At 33.4% G+C, this 20252-nt stretch overlaps 2 protein-coding genes across 2 annotated transcripts; both read left to right on the top strand.

The window, feature by feature from the left end:
- Nucleotides 1-1182: 1182 nt before the first annotated feature.
- LOC134248420 (large ribosomal subunit protein uL2-like) lies at nt 1183-8426 on the top strand. Its single transcript, XM_062730828.1, has 7 exons — nt 1183-1230; nt 4585-4726; nt 5202-5343; nt 5606-5824; nt 7187-7302; nt 7993-8079; nt 8305-8426. The coding sequence occupies exons 2-7, from the start codon at nt 4589-4591 to the stop codon at nt 8377-8379; spliced, it is 777 nt and encodes a 258-aa protein (XP_062586812.1). The 5' UTR covers nt 1183-1230; nt 4585-4588; the 3' UTR covers nt 8380-8426.
- A 6649-nt stretch (nt 8427-15075) lies between these two features.
- On the top strand, nt 15076-20233 carry LOC134248417 (uncharacterized; the record flags this gene model as incomplete). Its single annotated transcript, XM_062730824.1, has 7 exons — nt 15076-15122; nt 15350-15459; nt 16439-16622; nt 17548-17658; nt 17835-17901; nt 19676-19818; nt 20022-20233. Coding segments are annotated over exons 2-7 (813 nt in total), but the record flags the coding sequence as incomplete, so codon positions are not given.
- Between the last annotated feature and the right edge of the window lie 19 nt (nt 20234-20252).

Genomic DNA, 20252 nt, shown 5'->3' on the forward strand with positions numbered 1-20252 from the left:
GGTTGTTTATCTTTCTTGTCAAGAAAATATTTATGTACAGCCTTAATCCAGTGTCATTTTGACTATGCTTGCTCTTGTTGGTATGAAGGTTTGACAAAAAATATGAAAAATAGACTACAAGTTGCTCAAAATAAAGTTATCAGGTTTATACTCAATAGCCACCAGAGGAAGAGAATTACTTTTGACGAATTTGAAAAAGTAGGCTTCTTGAATGTTAATAATAGAGTTTCTCAACTCAGACTTCATCATGTATTTAATATTTTTCATGAGAAATGTCCAAATTATTTATCGGAGCATTTTATTCAAAACTCTACACGAACAACTAGAACAACCAGGTCCAGCAAGTTAAACTTTTTTATCCCAAGAATTGTTAAGTCAGAGTCGGAAACTTTCTATTATAATGGTATCAAGGAGTGGAATTCACTTCCAGATGACATAAAATCCATCAAAAACAAAGCTCTTTTCAAAAAAGAATTAAAAAAACACCTTTTATTTAAAATGCGCTCAATATCTGAAAATGAGTTTTTATACTATTAGTTTCTTAAAACATACATATTGTCTTATTTATTTAAGTTTTATTTATTCTTATTTATATCAAAGCATTTAGTGCTAAGTATGTTGATTACTATTACAATCTATGAGGACCCCATTGGAAATAAGCACATTGTTGCTTTCATGGGTCATCCTCGGGTAAATGGCTTAACTTAGTACAAAGCTTATTTAGTTACCCGCCATCCTTTTTAGAGATTCGGAATTAATTGTTCTTCTTAAGTACTTGTTTTTTATGATATAATGCTAATGTTTTATTACAATTGTATCTTTAAAGATATCTTATGATTTCTTTGGATTCCATGTGCCAATTTTGTTCTTTTATGTCTATCCTATGCTACATATGATATGTGCCATTTTCCTGAATAAACAAACAAAAGACAACTAAACACAGAACGCAAGCTTGATTATCTACCCCCCCCCCCCCACCCCCCACCCCTTCGTACCCCTTTGTATCGGAAGCAATTTATTTAAAATGGGGCCAGACCAACCTTCCGTTCCCTTCAAAATTGTTGTAGTTAGTATTGCTCAGCAAATTAAAAAAAAAAATAAACAACTAGCCATTTTCCTTTAATCATGAAATTTTTCAAGTAAAACGTCATTCATTTAGGTTGGAATAGAAATCGGGATCGCGATACAGAAAACCCTTCAACTTCCTTTTCCTATCGGTAGCCATTACTAGTGAGTTTCACGTTGTATATGGAAATAAATCCATTAATATCTCAATAAATAGTCATCATCTCTGGTGTTAATTCGGTTTACATCACTAAATACTCATTGCACCTCAATTTAAATTAGTGATGATATAGGTATGCGACGCCATATAATGAAATTATGGGTCTAAATTTTGGTCAACAAGAAGGGGAAATGTCAAGCGTATTACAAGAATTATATTAAAAATACGTCGATAAAAAAGGTGTTTAATGTATCAATATATTGGAGTTACCACAATTTTCTAACGTTTGTCCAATGAATAATCGTAATTTTATAAATGACATTGCCACTAGACACAACCACACACTTCACGGAGTCGGTAAACGAGAAGGTGTGAGATCTTGGTTTATACCAGGTCCAGTACAATCACTAGATTTAGCTACGTAGGTAGAATTACCTACGTAGCTTTATTTACCTACCTAAGGTAGCTTTATTTAGCTATTTCAAGGTAAGTTTTTAAAAGTTTTCTTTTTATTAAAAAGAGACAAAAAGTCGCAATTAAATGACTATTGATATTTAAACTAGGGAGGCTTAAATAAACAATCCAAAGCAGAGATAGTTTATACATTGCTGCGTTTGGAAAATTTAGAGCAAAACATGTATTATTGTTTTACAAACAGCGTGACAGTTTGCTAGATGGGGCTAGTTAGAATAATCTAACTGTGTCTCGGTACAAGCCCTCGCCACAGTTAGAATACGTCCCATATACTTGCAATGTAGCAGATCGGAGCGGATCCGCTCCGAAACGATTTTGAAGAATATAAAATGATTTGCACTGGGAATAACTACCAAAATAATCAAAACGAACCTTTTTGAGATTGCTAATGCCTTTTATCCCAAAAAATAATCCATATAAATACGAAAATCCAATTAATTTTCTCAACGTTTTTCTCTTGATTCAAATTACCTGCCATGTTTACATTCGGAACTCTCTAGATTGTTCCTAGTAAATGCACTATGTGGGTTATCGCCCGTGTTTCTTTTTGCTACATTACGAATACACGGAACGAATTCTATCGTTAAACTGAGTCCGTAGGACAATTTTATTTTAACAATAGAACATTCTATCTAAGATGGGGCGTGCTAAAATTTTGTGACCTGATTTTCATTTTACTCAGAGATTGGATCAGTCTATGCGAAAGTCATCGGACCGTCGGACCTGACCGATGTGCAGTGCCTCTGGTCCGATGCGTCATTATTTTACACCGGACCGGAATGTCCGATGTCTCAGAGTAAGAAAATAAATGTTGCCGACATCGCTGACAAAAATAACTTGTCATACTTTAGTTTTATTACGAAAATTCGAGTGCAAGGAGATTAAAAGTAGTGATGAATGTTAAAATATCGAAGGAATCACTGCCATGTTTTTTTTACCGCCATGATTGAATATAGGGTCAGACTAATAACAGGAAACAGACAATTTTGGGAAGTTTTACTATACAAAGAAAAACATTTTAAATGTAGACAATATGTAAACGTTACTATAATCAAGAATACAGGTCTTATCTCTGGATAACTTCTTTTAAGACTTGTAATCCCAAGAAATAAAGACATGTAAGGAAAGGTGGGACTAATTTCAGTAATATACCCATTCAATGGAATTAAAAAAAATTCCATGATGTTTCATATTGATATTGTTTGAAGTAATGAAATATTATTTTCCACTTTTTTAAAAGAAAAAGTAATAAACATTTTTTGAATATTATATGTAATTAGGTAAATTATTTTGTTTTTTGTAAAAGTCTGACTGAAATTTGAATAAGTTTAACTTTTCTACATTTATTAATCGATTATGCCCAGCCGATTATCACCGATAATCAATTCTAATTTTATTTCTGATTTCCATCACTAATTTTCGGGTGTTTCATTTGTTTACATTAGGTTTCTCGGTCTGACAAAATTTGATTCGTTCCTGTGTGTTGATTGATTGCACAGGACCGAATGTCCTGTGTGGTAAAAAAGACTTTTGCATAGACTGGATTGGATGCTTTATTTCAATGGAATTAATACTAATTTGCATATGAAACTCAGAATACAACAATATCCTGAGAGTACTGGCCAATCACATTGAATGATTGTTCACCAGTGTGGCATTTGTACTCACCATCAACACGTGGTCAGTCAAAGCCCGTTCTTTGTCCTCAAAAAAGCATGTATTATATTTGTTATGATTTGACCGGATGGTTTTATATACGTACAAGAAAATTCAAAGAATAGAATTAGTAAGGCTACTCTGCTGCTGTTGTACTATGCAGCTATCAATATCATCATTGTAGGTTGTAAAACTTGCTTTGTCCGTCCACGTGTAACTGTTGTTTACTGCATGCTAGTAAACATGTGATTCAATACGATTGGTCAGTATTGTCAGTGATATTGTTGGGTTTTCTGTTTCATATGCAAAGTATTTTTGATTCCATTGAAATCAAACATCCAATCGATGAGTTAAATGATAATCAGCATACAAAATTTTAGCATGCCCTATAAAGCAAACTGTCACGCTGTTTGTAAAACAATAATAATTCCATTGTTTGGTTAGCTGTCCGTGCGGTGAGGCATGACTGAGTATGATTACTTCACATTGTGCTGAATAATTACCGACCTATTATCGTGTTAACCGAAACTGGACTTCTTTGTCATTTCATCCAAGGGGTAACTGTTCTAACTGTCATACATAGCCCCAAAACCTTCAGAACTTTGATTGCAATTGTGCAGAAAAAGACATTTTTCCAAGAGGGATTTTTTCATGAGTTGTTTTCAGATGAGTTCAAAGTTGAAAATGATCACTGCATCAAAATGATATTTTCTGCACACACTGAGAAAAATGCTTTTAACTAGAAATAAGCCAATTTGGTAGCTAAATAAAGCTACCTCAGGTAGGTAAATAAAGCTATGTAGGTAAATCAAGCTACGTAGCTAAATCTAGTGATTGTACCAGACCTGTATACAGTCTCATCCGAAGGACTCCTTAAATGTTGTTTTGTGCTAGATTCTAGATATATAACAAAGTTACCAATAAAAATGTGGTTTTACAGATATTTTTACATATTCTGTAACACTTCTAAAAGGGCCGGTCTCCACGTCCCTCATTAAGATTCGAACCTGCAAAGCAATCGTTTTGCTGTATAGAAATTGTATCTGTCTATTTTCTCCATTGACGCTAAATTAATTTACATTAGCGTACGTTATAATCAAGAATGTTTAAGACATAGAATAACTTGACCATGACATGTATTGACTCTTGTGTGTATTACGCTGGGCTGGATGGGGTTATTTCTTAATGCTACACATTTTCTGTTATTAATTTCATGTCACTATTGACAGAAAAATGGGCCGAGTCATCAGGTCTCAAAGAAAGGGTCCTGGAAGCGTTTTCAAGGCCCGCACAAGATGTAGAAAGGGCAAGGCAGCCCTGAGAGCTGTCGACTATGCTGAAAGGCATGGATACATTAAAGGAGTGGTTAAGGTATTACTTTATGAATCTGTGTGTTGCTGTGAATCAATATGAGTGCTCAATGTGTACAGTGTATCATGTGTGGGTTGCTTTCAGTTTAAAACACCTGAAAAACATTGTAAAATTACAGACCACAAAAATTTAGAAAATAAACATTATGTAAAAATGCAGATTCACTTTATGGTACATGTAATAATAAATGTTATGAATATTGACCAAACTGAATGTGGACAGTCTATGCGAAAGGCGACACTTCGGACCTGACCGATGTTCAGTGTCTCTGGTCTGGTGCGCCTTTTTTTTTCATCGCACTGCCCAACTTGAATGTATAAACAAATGTACTTTGCACTTTTGTTTATATAAATTTATTCAAATTGATCATACTAAAAATGTACAAATTTATATGCAATTTTGTATATTTGGGAGAAATGAACGGATAAGAAAAAATCTTATTTCAATATTTGTTTATTTTATCTTGCTCATATAGGACATTGTCCATGACCCAGGCCGTGGTGCACCTTTAGCTAAGGTGGTGTTCCGTGACCCCTACAAGTACCGACTCCGCACGGAAACCTTCATTGCCTCCGAAGGAATGTACACTGGACAGTTCCTTTATTGTGGGAAGAAAGGTGAGTAATTAGTCTATATAATTACAATAGTTATAGTCATTTGAAAATTGGAATGATGATTCAAAATTTTCTTCACTTTGAACTGATGATCATTGATGTGAAGTAAATTTATCTGACCTTTGATGGTTATTATAAAAACTTGAAAATCTTAAATCTCAAAGAAATCAGAAATCATAACACAAAGTTTTTGCATTTTGTCAATATATGAGGGACAAAGTACAATATTTTGAACATGACTTTAATGTTTTCTGAATTTTAACAGCCAACCTCCAGATTGGAAACATCCTGCCAGTTGGATCTATGCCCGAGGGTACCATTGTGTGTTGCTTGGAGGAGAAGATGGGTGATCGAGGCAAGATTGCCCGGGCCTCAGGGGACTATGCCACGATTATCGCCCACAATCCCGAAACCAAGAAATCAAGAGTCAAGTTGCCATCTGGCTCCAAGAAACTCATCCCCTCTGCAAACAGAGCTATGGTTGGTTAGTATTGACCTGAGTGTACTTGAGATTAATTTTCTTGAGTATGTTTTATTCCTTTCTTAGTGTTGTTGAGTCATTGCTTTGCGTTATTTATATGGGATCGCTACATGATTTGAATATTAAATTCAAGGACTGGTCACTGGAGACCATTAAAAAAAATTCAGATTTCTTGTTTGATCAATTTATGAATCATTCTAGTAGGTCGAGACCACTACCTTATATGGAAGACAATTTTCAACACGTGACGATGTCTTCATCACACCCGTTCTCCAATCAAGTGAATGAGTCCCAAAGGATGACAGTCGACTACGTGTTTACGATTCAGTGGCAACACGTGGTTTTCGTCGGTTTACTGCACAATATTTAACTTGTCACCGGAAAAACTGTAGAGCTTCTTTATCACTGTATAAGACCGTAATTGAAAGATTATATTCTAAGGACATTGCTCCCTGCTCACATTTATTTAATATTGGAGTTGTGTCAGATGATAAATAGTTGTTTTGAATAACTTACAAATGCTTTGACGTTTTCATGTACATAAGAAAAACTTTCTGATAATATTAAGGGGTTAAATAAGAATTACACACCTCCTGCTATCTAAAACCAAGGACCTATATACTACTTGCTAAAACTATGTACACGTATATCACATGAAAAAAACTTGATGTTTTATCTACACGATAGCACCTACGTCTCTTTGAACAATAGTCTAGGCCGATGTATTATAGTTGATATAAGGCTTCATAAAGGAAATTTTTTAAATGTGAGCATAGAAATGAGAGATTAAAGATCATTTTAAATATTTAATTTACTAATCTAAAAAAAGTAGTGAAAATAAGTTTCCAAGGGACAATTCAAGTTACCCTTTATTTTCAACACAGCTGGGTACTTGTAGTAGCCCACAATGCATTACGGCTCATTCAGCAGTAGGTAGTAAACAGATACTGGAAAAGCACAAATATTCGTGGGGGATTTAATTCCGTTTATTTCGTTGTTAACAATTATCAACGAAATTAAATCCAACACGAAATTTTATATGACTATATATTGAATAGGGTTACTTTCAAAACGACGAAATTAAATGCCCAAGAAACTATTTTTTGATGACAAATCAACGAAATTTTATCCCCACGAAACTTTGTGCTTCTACAGTAGCTAATTTACATGCAAATTTATGCTGACGACAGAAAATCTAGTGGTCTCGACCTGTCTAAGGATGAGGCACATTTCACTCCAAAGAATAAAATTTTCACACACGCTTAAAGCTTTTGATGCATAAATTTACGTTGATATTATTAAACTGTCAACCAATTGCTTATTACATACAGTATAATAAAACTTCCCACTCTGTTTGGTATATAGGTATTGTAGCTGGAGGTGGACGTATTGACAAGCCAATGCTCAAAGCTGGTAGAGCTTACTTTAAATACAAGGCTAAGAGAAACTGCTGGCCCAAAGTCAGAGGAGTAGCCATGAACGTAAGTAATGATCCTCATTTCATTCATAAAGGGCTGTTTTTCATGCTGTGCAGGGATAAACAAGTCTTTATTGTCAAATTAGCAGGGGCAAATACAACCTCAGCTTTAGCAAATAAAGCTGTCAGTATATTAGTATTTGTCAAACTGGGCAAGTAAATATCTAGGACATAGGCTAGACCTATTTCTTCAATGAATTGGCATGAATTAGAAGATTTTTAAAGTTTTTGTTTCAATGGCCATTTCAGTGGCCGAATTCTATTTGAGTTATTTGAACTTCAAATTATCGAGTTATTTTCTTAGAAACTTTGGGCAACCAAATTTTTAACATTTAGACATATAAAATTTCAAGTTTACTTATCCCAAGGGGCAAGCTGATACTTATGTCTTTCCCTGCTGTATGGAACATTGCTGCATATCAAAAAAATTTTAGCATCTTTTTTTTGGTTTAGACAAATTGAATCATTCATACAAATGTAGAAGAAGTTAGTGGAAGTTTCTTGGTTGAAAAACAGTTTGCAAATTCAATTATTAATACATTTATTCTAAAAAATTTAAATCATGGTGATTCTTGATGGATATCTCCCGTAAATAGTCTTAGTCTTTCAGTCTTTCATCACTCAGCTGTATTGAGGATAGGATTGGCTTATTTTAATCTGACTAATGAATTTAATATTTCCGTTGTGATTTCAGCCCGTTGAGCATCCTCACGGAGGAGGTAACCATCAACATATTGGTAAAGCATCTACAGTCAGGAGAGACACACCTGCTGGTAGAAAGGTAGGTCAAGGTCAAAATCATCAAGGTCAGGTAGTTCACCTCACTTTGTTTGTTTTGGCTTTCTGTTTTAAAGGAAAAATTTTCTTCAAAAGTAGTAATGCTAAAAGTTGGCATCTCTTTATATTTACATATTTTAATATGGAACATCAATTAAAGAAAGCAGTTATAATGTAATGAATTAGCTTGGATATGTGTGATATACTTAGGAATTGCTTTGTTTTACAGGTCGGTCTTATTGCCGCCAGACGTACTGGTCGACTACGTGGAACAAAACAACAGAAGCCCGCAGAGAAAGAATGATAGACTGTTGTTGTATAAATATATTAAAAAAAGGTGCCACCATGAAATTACTAGCTGCTTGTGTGTTTAATGTTAAGCGTTATTAGGGCCCCGCAAGGATTTGCGGGTGCCCTATAGTAATCACTCTGTCTGTCCGTCTGTCTGTCTTCTGTCCACAAATTTCCTGTTTTTTCCTAATAACTTTTTTTATGGTTGCCCAATTAAGATCAAATTTGGTATGGTAGTTCAATAGACAGAAAGACATTTTTTGATGCTAAGTTTGTTTCTCTATGACCCTTGGTTTGGAGCTGGGGTGGTGGGGTATATTCCTTAACTTTATATAAGAATGCTTTAGCAAAGAGAGATAACTGCTGAAGATGTTTCCTTTGTAAACTGAATGCTGCTATGAGTCCATTGGGATTAATTAGCTTTCCTCCTGAAGAAAATCCAAAGCATTATCTTTATCTGTCACATGGAGATTAATTATCACCTCTGTATGCAAATGAAGTTTGTTTTGAAGTTCAGTCAATTTGGAATGCTATGAACACTCTGAAATGTGGATTTAGATATAAAAGTTTATACTATATTTTGGTTAAAATACCTACACAATGAGTTATGATTTCATTGAATTCTAAAAACAAGAAATAGATTAAAGAAGACATATCTTTTATTTTTACTTTTTTTCCCTTTATGTAAATTCAAGAATAATAATTTTTAAGATAGTTGGATTAAGCCATTCTAATATTAATACTGAAAAAGTTCTTATTGTAACTTTAGAAGAAAATGATGAGAGAGGTACAATTAATCCCTCAGGATTAATTATCTAGCCTGCTGAAAAAAATTTTAGTAGGCCTATCTTTATCTGTCATTTTAAGATTAATGGAAAACTTTGTCTGCAACTGCTGTTTGTTTTGAAGTTAAGGTCAAGCCTTCATGATACATGTATTTGCATTCATTGAAGACTGGCATTTTATATAACACAAACACAAACTTCATTATTGTTTATACATACATTCAATGTTAGGTTGTTCTTTACTGCCAGTGCCTAATGTAAATATACAAGGATATTATTTACAGGTTTTTGGATATTCAGGAATTATGTTGAAAATTTTAAGAATACATTTGCTGTTGCTTATTTCTTCATATTTTTTAATCATTCCATAAGCTGCATCCTTATAATTCTACCCCATGACGGGGCCCTTGCTGACTGGTCAGTTTTCTAGTTTAAAATCATATTAGTTTGTGATGATGGATATAAATGATGGATTATGGTTGTAGATTTTAGGGAAGTCTTGAGGAGTATGTGTCACAGTGGTGGTGGTGGTTGGGGGGAGGGGGGGGGGGGTTGACATTGACAAAGGATAATTTCAACACACAAGCACATTATTTCATCCCCTCATACTACTTTGCATGGGGATAATGAAACAAAGTTTTAAAGATTTGCTTACTCTTGGACATCACGAAGTCAAACTAATGATTATAAAGAGCATTAAACTATTGAAGTTATGAAATCAAATAAGCCATGGTGTCTGGAGCAGGGGCTTTGAAGTGCATTAAGTCTGAGCATTTTCTGTAGTTGTGATAAGTAATGCAAATTGACTTGTGAGTCAGTGTACAAGTACAAGTATTTTAATTTCTTACAGCCAAAAACGGGCATATTAAATTCCTTGAAAATCTTCTCTCCTGCTCCAGGGTATTTTAATCTTGATCTGATTTAAATATTTAGCTATGAAGAACAAAGTTCTTTCACCAGTCTTCCAAAATAGGCTTCCAAAAATTCTAATTCCGGGGAAGGGGGGGGGGGCTCTAAAGATTATAAATACTCTGAAAATGAATTAATGCTTTGAAATCTTGGAATTACTAATCAAACATTTAGGATGAGCAATGGTGTCTTCTAAAACTGTTGTGTGGCCCCAGGGGTTCCCATGGGGTGGCGGCACCATACTGTTTATTGCTGATTAATGGAAATGATATTTGGCAAGTGAGCTCTTCTGATCGCATTTCTGTAAACTTTTTACATTTTCGTCTTTCAAGGGGAGATAATAAAGAAATGGTGACAATTTGGTGGCCTGTTTTAAATTCTCTTCAAGAACCACTATTCCAGAAAAGGTTAAGGTTAAACTTATGGTAAAACATCCTCAGGTAGTGTAGACTCAAGTTTGTTCAATTCATGACCCTCGGGGAAAGGGTTTGGCCACAATGGATGAGCAAAGTTTTACATAAGAAAAATCGATGAAAATCTTCAAGAACAGCATAGCCATGGTTGGTCATATTTATACGGAATCATCCTCAGATAGTGTAGATTCAAATTTGTTCAAGTCAAGATCCCCGGGGATAGGGCGGGCCACAATGAAAGTTTTAAATAGGAAAAAATCTTCACATACACAGCAGAGCTAAATTACAGATTTACATGGAAACATCCTCAGGTATTGTCCTTAGAAAAGTGGACAGGCTTCGCCTACATCCCATTCTCTTCGCAGGCCGTCATATTTAGATTTTGGAAAACGTATAAAAATGTAGAACCGGTGACGGCCTACGTCGATCAGTTCTACATTTATACGTTTTCCAGAATAACATGAATGCCTGCGAAGAGAAGTTGATGTAGGCGAAGCCTGTTCACTTCTCTAAAGAGAATAATCCTCAGGTAGGGATTCAGATTGGTCAAATCATGACTGGGGGGGGGGGGGGGGCAAAATGGATGTTCAAACTTAAGAATATCCGATCCTCAGCCAGGAAGGATAACTCAAAATTAATATTTAATTTGAATTGCATCAAAATGACGCTTAAATTAATTTTTTTCATACAACAATTTTCATTTTATTCATCTTTATAAGATGCAAGGTTTTTGGAAGTCTTAGAAAGGTGCACATTAAAGACTGATCAAAATATATCCCCTCCTTTTTATTGGTAGGTTAAGACCATTTATGGATTTCAGCTTTTTATACCCTCTTCGAAGAAGCGAGGAAATATTGCTTTGCTGCTGTCGGTCCACCATAAGTTTCCGTTCATTTTCTTCGCGGAGGTTGTACATATTGAAATGAAAAATGATATACAGATTTATCATAAGAATAAGTCAAGTTCTATTTTGGGTACGATCGGTCCATTTTGGACAGATAAAGCCTCTTTATTCTTAAAAAAATCCAAAATTTGCAGTTTCCGCTCATTTTCTTCGCAGAGGTTGCACATACTGAAATGATTATGGTATAAAGATTTATCGTAAGAGTAGGTTAAGTACCGGTCTGGGTACGATGAAGCCATTTTTGACAGAGTTAGGCCCCTTCAACTTAAAAAAAAGTTCCAATTATTTGGGGGGAGGGGGCATAAGTGTTAAAACAAACAACTCTTGTTAAAATTGATATGATTTCTGTCTAGCGGCTAAGTCACAGTGGTCGGGTGAGCGTAGCCTATGGGTCTCTCTTTTTTTCTCCTACTTTGCCTCTGGATATTAAGTGTGGTAATCAATTTTAAAGCAAGCAACATGTTAAGTTAAAAAGAGCAATGTTACCTCTTTAAGTTTCATGGCCTCTGGTTTAAAACGGTACCTAACCTAGATACTCTTACGATAAATCTGTATATCATAATTTCAGTATGTGCAACCTCTGCGAAGAAAATGAGCGGAAACCGCAAATTTTGATAGTTTTTACATGATTTCGGTGCACGGATGACCTATTCAGGCCCATGAAGATTAAGAATCTTGGCCAACAAAGGAATTGATGCGTTTAAGTGTCTTTTTTATACGCCCGTCTTAAGACGGGACGTATTATGTTATAGGCTTCATGTCCGTCTGTCTGTCCGTCCGTCCGTCCGTCTGTTAGCTTTTCTCGTGTCCGGCTCATAACTTTAATACTATAAGGCCTAGAGTTATCAAACTTTGTCAGCTGATACATCTTGGGTAGAAGGTGTGTCGCGCACAAAAAGTAGGTCGCTCTGACCTATAATTAAAAAGTTATAGCCAAATATGGAAAAATCCTGTCCGGTCCATAACTAGAAAACTATTAGACTTAGGATCATCAAACTTGGGCAGTTTATGCATCTTAGGTAAAAGGTGTGTCGCGACCTATTTCAAGGTCACTTAATTTAAGTGGAATTTAAAAAAAAATTCTTTTTTTTCTTTTCATTTACACATTCAAAAAAATGTAAAACTATTGCACTAACCTTATTAGAAAAATGTTAAATCAAGAAAATACTTATTGTTTTTAGCATATACTTGACAGCAATCTATAACAAATATAATGTATGTTAGAGAAATTCCACCACTCCCTTGAGTCTAATTATCAAGCACTGGTCAAGAAAAATTTTGATAACAGAAAATTGCATGTCAAATTAGAGAGAGAAATTAATGAGTTTAATGTGAGGAGTAGCTGTTAAGAGCATCGGTGCTATCTGTATCCCTTGAGTATTGGGCCAAATGGGTAAGCCTGTTGGATTAAAGATAGCTTCAGTTGGCTAGCCGAAGTTTTAAAATGAATTTGATGAGAAGAATTAAAACTAATTTGATATTGCATATTAAACTATTTTAATATTACATAATATTATGAACTTAAAAATTAATTTTATGGGTGTAGGGGTGGAATCTGCATGTCCATGTCAATTGCATATTAACAATTAACTGTTTGATATTAAATCCAAAAAAAAATCATTGATGTTTTGTATGTTTTAAAAATGTTTTATCGACTTTTATGGTAGATAGTGCAGATCCAATAATCTTTTGGGAGTAATGAGTAGACAAGCATCCAGTTAAAGATTAATTAATGTGTTCAATGTAGGAAGGCTAGCTGCATGTCTCTTTCATTTTTTCAGAGCATGGTCTTATGGGAATTAGACAGAGGAACTGTTGGTCAGTTTATATTTGATGGCCAGCCTTTTATTTCCAAAATTAATTAGGTATTGATTAAGTTGTGTAATTTGATATTGTTTAATATGATAGGCATTTGGCAAGGTATAGAAATCTATGAATGATGCAATATTTGTTATAATTAATGCATACACCACAGGAGATGGATAAACAAATTTTTTTAAGGTGTGTAAAAATCATTGAAATCTTAAAATCAAGATTGACATGATTTTTCTGCACTTTTAACTGTTTAAGATACATTATAATTGTAATTTTTTGACGGGCGTATCATGCTGTGGCGTGGCACTTTATTTATTTACTTGTATTTTTCCCCTTTATAGAAATATTTTCCGCGGATGCATGTTTATATTCCACAATATTCAAGTGCATTGTCGTTGATTTAACTAATGCGTAGTTTAAAGAGAAAAAACTTTAAATATCCTTAAAGTGCACACACACACAGGTGTAAATCTCCGATTTGATTTATTTTTGCGCATCACGACCTCTAAATCGATTTTGAGGGACAAGAATAAGGTAAGAACCCATTTTAAAATAAAACAATATAACTTGGCAATCAGAGAAACTATCAAACTTGATATTTTTGGCAAGTGTTTATCTGACGTATATTTTTACTGTATATGTACATACATGTATATCGAAAATCCGTAAACATTGAGGCACTATAAATTGGTATTTCGTCCAAGGTGAATGAAATATGGAAGCAACGAACAGTTATCAATTGAAAAGTCCAATGAAACACAAAGTATATTGAGAATAGAGCAAACAACAACCTCTAAAAGCATTAGAAGTGGTAGTATGCACCATACAATAGTAAGCATCCACTGTCGATCGACCACACCCACCTTGATCTGCTGTCATTATCAGGCAAACAGAAAAAATCTGAGACAATTCAGTATGCATGTAAATAATGACCCAAATGAAAACAATACAATTCTTTTGGTCGAATGGTCCATAAATTTATATCCCCCCCCCCCCCCCCAAAAAAGCAAACAAACAGCAAAAGACTATAAATAGAATTAAAGCCATTTGATTTAGAAATAAATGTACACAAAATACGTCGAAGTTCTATGACTAATTTACTTTCCTTTTAATAATATCACTCTATAAAACACTTATCTAACGTTCCTTAGAACACTTTAATATTACTGAGACGTTGCTGCTGTAAAAGAATATTATCTTAATTAATAAGATATTTACTTGAAGTTTATATCACAAAATCGTTGCAATATCAATGCATACTTTTATTCTCTGTTTAAAAATAGAAAAGTGACTGCAATATAGCAAAAAAATTAGAAGAAAAAATACTTTTGACAACTAGTTCAACTGAATTCTCTCACCTAAGACGCACGTTTTCATTTTAAGAATACACGGTGCATATATATGAACATTACCACATGTAGAATTGAAGCATTTTTTTAAAGAGATACTTCAAGGCATTTTACATTTTTGTTAGCAAATAAGAAATAGCTGTACATAGCGGGTATGCGAGCGGATCTATCATCTAATTTTAATTAGATTGCCAGAAAGAAAGTATTTTCTATGAATCTTTTTTTTTTATTTTTCATTTTTTTTTTTTTTTTTTTTTTTTTTTTTTTTACATTAAATGAATTGGAATTCGCAAAAATGAAATGAATGCATTCGATTTTCTATAAAATAAAGCAATTTTGATTTTGTTTAGGCCAAAAATTGTTGTTTAGTAAAAGTTTTGGAGGGAACCTGCATCCCCTCCAACCACCCTCATCTGAAAAGATATATGGCCATTAGCTAATTTTTTTGTCACATGAAAAAAAGTCATAGTCGTTTAAATAGCTTTCAGAAACAATTTGTATCGATTTGGAATTTCCCGATCTATTTTTAGATCAATGTAGAGAAAATAAATCCTTGTATTGGCCTGGAACGTCACGTGCAGGTAAATATAACGTAGTATTTCCTCCACATAGTTGGATCTCAGCCAATCAGAAAAATAGGAATTATACAATCATATGATATAAGATGATGTATGTCTTGGGCAATAAAGATTATATACATGTATAGTATGATGGATTGTTTATTTGTGAAAGCAAATGTTAAAAATTTCAAGTGCCTGTGATTCTTAAGGTGTGGAGTCCTTTAAAATTGACTCATTTTATTTTGCAGGTTATTAGAAGAAAATGTCAACAAATAAGAGTCCCTCATTGTTTAAGGCTATTTTTATCTTCCTTATTATGCAAGCCTTTGGTATTGTCTCTCGTAGTAAAGGGTACCCGGTAAGTATTTGATAATTTATTAATTTGATAGATAATTATGCCCTAGGCTTGATTCCCTGGACATAATTAAACAAGATGGTAATTTTTCCCTCTTTTCATTTCCGACGTTTTTTAGTTTTCATTTCCGACATTTTTTTGTTTTCAATTCCGACATTTTTCAGATAGTGCCAAGACTTAACCCGTGAAAAATTGAAAGGCATACAAATCAACCAGAGTAAAAACTCGATAAGAGTACATCAAGTGTATAATAAATGGATTTTTAAAATATATTGTTGATCATTATTTTGCAATAAATACTTTTAAAATTTCACTTTCGCTGACTAGGAAAACATTAAATTGCCGCACAGGTAAATTCCGGAAATGAAAACAAAAATATGTCGGAAATGAAATAAAAAATGTCGGAAATGCTATGCAAATTTCCGGAAATGAAATGCAGCGGAAATAACGTTTGCTAAGTAACCGCTTTATGTCGATTGGAGCAAAGACAAAATGCAAGCAGTTCATAAAAAATTTCATAAAAAATATTATTGCTGAAAGGTCATAAAGAATCAATGTTTATCTTCATTATGTTTTTGTATTGTAATTCTAAGTTTGGTTGTAATGACAATTTGTGTTCTTTGCTTAAAAAATCCATGGTCGTAGCATCATTATGAAAGAAAAAAAGGGGGCAGCGAAAATTACATAAAATCAAAAGGAAAACTTGTCCAAAGTAAAAAAAAAAATCCTACTTGGCGGAATATAATCAAAAGCCATTGAGTAGCATTTTCTTTATAAACGCTCAAGTACATTACATTACATTTATTCAGAGATATATATGTCTCTGATTTATTTCACTATTCTACAAGAAAAACGGGGTGGATTGTTAAAAGTTATATGTTTTGGGGAAAAAAGCCCACCCACCCTGCCCCGACACCCTGATGCTACGTGCCTGAAAATAAAAAAAAATTATGATTTATTGAAGTTTTGGTTTATTTTATAGGCATACTCCTATGATTTTAATATGTTTCCAGTTCCGGAGTGTCCCATGAATTCTTCAACCTTTCAGCGTGCTGCAATAAGGATGAATTGCACAACAGATACTAGATATTTATGTTCTCCTGATAATCAACTACAAAGTTTGATAGAATTTTGTACGAACCGTAAAAGGAAACTTTATGGCCCAGGTTTATTATTTTTCTTAATTTAGGGAATAACTATCTTCTAATTTGGTATTTGCGACCGTTAATGCTGATTTAACGGTCGCAAACTGAGTTTTACCGGCGACGCGTAAGCGGAGCCCGTAAAACGCATGTTTGCAACCGTTAAATCAGCATTTAACGGTCGCAAATATCAAATTAGAAGATAGTTATTCCCATTCTAATGCAATCCATGCATTTTGTTGGTTGTTTACGTCTCATTTTGATGAATTTTGTTACAAGAAATACGTCACGGAGCATTGTGTTTTTGCGTTGCTGTATTATGACGTCACAATGAAATAGCTTTCACGCTCGTTAATGCTCGTTTTACTGCTTCAAACATGAGCGCATTAGCCAATCAAAAAGTGTTTTACAAATCTATTGCATTAGAATTTCATTTTGTTTTAACAAGTCTGATGCAATGCAAGTTAAATCTAAAGTAAATGTAATTTCAAAATAAAATAAAACAATAGTTTACACCCTAACTCCCTATGGCACTACCGGCTTTTCTTAAAGGGCCCCACCCTTCGACCCCCCTTTAGATCCAAGCATGCTCTTCTTTTTTTCCTAAGCGGGGGACACACATTTTCTGAATTGGTTGTTCATGTTTCATGTATTTAAGATGCACGGTTTAAGGAGAAGTAATTTATATATTCTTAGTTTCTGTTAAGAACCAGGGCGATTCTAATACCGTATAATTAAACTTTTGTCTGATATCAAAGAAATTAACAAAAATAACAAAACCTTCGCAAGTCGGTTATGTAATTTTTTTCTGCAATATCTTTAACCGTTAATGCCTGTATTAACAGCAAAGAGAGACTTTTATTGTTAATATATATGGTTGTATAATTGATTATTCAAAGTCGGTGAGATGATAAATATTGATATTTTTTATATTTGAAATTAATTACAGATTCTTGTGTCAGACTTGAAGGAAGAGGTGACCTTAACCATGTCAAATGTGTGAAAACTTTTTCTGAGGGTTGTCCAAACACATCATTTTACGATGAGCAAATTTATAAATGTAAGTTGGAAAAAAATGTTTCAATTGTTATACTGCACAGTGCATTTCATGTAGTCTAAAAGGATCAATTCGAAATCATTGAAAAAAAAAACTTAACACAGTCAGAAAATAATTTTTTAAAAACATTTTTTATTATTTTTAATTAATGCATTTTTTACTTAATATTTATTATTCAGTTCCAGCGTGCCTACACATTAACACAGCATATAAGTGTTTTAAGGCTGACAAGAACTGTTCTAGTATGTAAGTATAATAAAGCATATGCTTAATCATAAAAATTGAAAATAACAACCTGAGCATGTTTCAATGAGTAAAATGAACAAGTTTAACCATGTAGTTTTTGATTTTTTAATAATTATTCAAATTTACATAAAAATGGAATCTGAAGAGAAAAATATTTATATACATGTATAGATTATTAACAATCTTACAACTAAATATATGACAAACGAGATGTCTTTAACTTCTTAATTGTTAACTTTCGTTATTTATGTAGTAATATCCCGCTATCACCTGCATACATATCATACTCCTAGTCAGTCATATTTTTAATCGAGGCAGGCTACTAACAGAGATGTTGATATTACAGATATTTGAAAAAAAAATTGTTTTAAATTGGCATTTTGTATATTCTATGGTCATTTTAACTACCTTGTTAGGAAATATAACCTTTCATTTGGCTGTATTTTGGCTGGTCTATTTCACGCCAGTTTTAGGCCTTTATTTTAATATTGAATTTTACTACGGAATGTTTCGTCTATCTAATCAATACATTTAGGGCTCAAAGAGGGTGTTATCGGTCAACAATGAATGTTAACTCAACCCAGGTCGCTGATCCCACCTATGAAGTTGCAACGGTTTCGAGATTTATGCCCTCAAGCTCTTCACAAATCTTCGCCCTTTTTTAAGTTACTTTGAAATACCCTAGTTTGCAAGTCAACAATTTAATCCCACACGAAATTTTATTTGACTATATATTGAATAGGGTAAATCTCAAAACAACGAAATTAAATGCCCACGAATCTATTTTTGATGATGAATCAACAAAATTTTATGCCCACGAAAATTTGTGATTCTACAGTATATCTAGGTCAAGTTATGTTTTGGGTACGATCGCACCATTTTTGTCAGAGTTATGCCCCTTGGACTTATAAAAATTCCAATTGTTTGCAGTTTCCGTTTATTTTCTTGGCAGAGGTTGCACCTGCTGAGATGAAATTTGGTATACAGATTTATCAGATAAATATATTGGTCAAGTTTTGTTTTGGGTACAATCATGCCATTTTTGACAGAGTTATGCCCTTTTTTGACTTCGAAAAATTCCAATTTGGGGGGAGGAGGCATAAGTGTTTCACAAACATCTCTTGTTTATTTTTTACCGTTATGAATTAAATTTTCTGTAAATGAAGGTTTCTATATGTACATGTAACTGATATTCCAAGCATAAGAAAAAAATCTCGTCAAAATTAAGTTGAAATGAATTCATGATTTAAATAAACTGACGTAGAAGTTTGAAATATTTTTAAATCAGACCATAAAACAATTACATATCACAATAATATAATTCGGGAAAAAACGCTAATAAAAATAAACCTACATGTATGTTCCCTAGTCTCACTTCGGATGTTTCAAGAAATCTTTGATTTACTCCTGCAAATGGTTGAACTTGAAACCATATAAGATTTTTTTTAACTACTACTACTACTACTACTACTACTGTAATCCAATCTCCCATGCAGAGTTGTCGTTCGTTCCTCTCTCAGACGTATGAGCCGATGGTAGAGAGTGACTGTAATCGTGTACAAATGTAATTGTTTAATTTGCTATGGTAAAATATTCATTAATCAAAACATGTTCTAATATCTAACTGTATGGATGAAATGTGAAAAGTTTGCATGCAACCAAGCCTACTGTGTGTGTGTGCATCAATCTCAAAATTTATTCGTAGAATTTTATTGTACGATTCTGAATAAAAAGGAATTTCTTAACTTTTTTGTTGTTAAAATATTGATTGCAGACATCTAAACGGTTCTCAAGAAAAAAAGATGACTGCTGGAGATTGGAAGCTAGCTATAATTTTGGGAGTCCTTCTACCATCCATAATTTTATTTATTTTTCTGATATCTTTACTGTATTGGAGAAAAGTTAAAACTAAGAAAGGTAAGATTTACTCTCATATTTTTTCTTAAATACATAGATGTAGTTAATGCATCTTAGCTGTATAGCTTCAATGTATAGCTTATTGATAGTTCCTTGTTTTCTAAAATGGATGAGATTAATATAATTTTGTTTATGTTGTTATTTTCTCAATGAATGCTTATTTCTTTAAGTAATATTTTTAAAATGAATTTAATATTTTCTAGAAAATAAAGATATTAACCTTGGAGAACTTAGACAGCTTAAACAATTTCTCGCAAAAAAGTATGTGAAGGTAAATCATGCAAGATGCATCATAGTTGGATGTACAAAAGCGGGAAAAACAACTCTTTTAAAGCGATTACAAGACAAACCATTTAAAGATGTGAAAAACGTAGAAGAAACGCAGGGGGTTGACGTCCATGCAAATAGCTTTGAAGTACATGGTGACACAATTA

This window comes from Saccostrea cucullata, unplaced genomic scaffold (genome assembly GCF_032062105.1).
Source record: "Saccostrea cucullata isolate Sc308-1 unplaced genomic scaffold, CSIRO_AGI_Scuc_v1 ctg2611, whole genome shotgun sequence".
Classification (NCBI taxonomy): domain Eukaryota; kingdom Metazoa; phylum Mollusca; class Bivalvia; order Ostreida; family Ostreidae; genus Saccostrea; species Saccostrea cuccullata.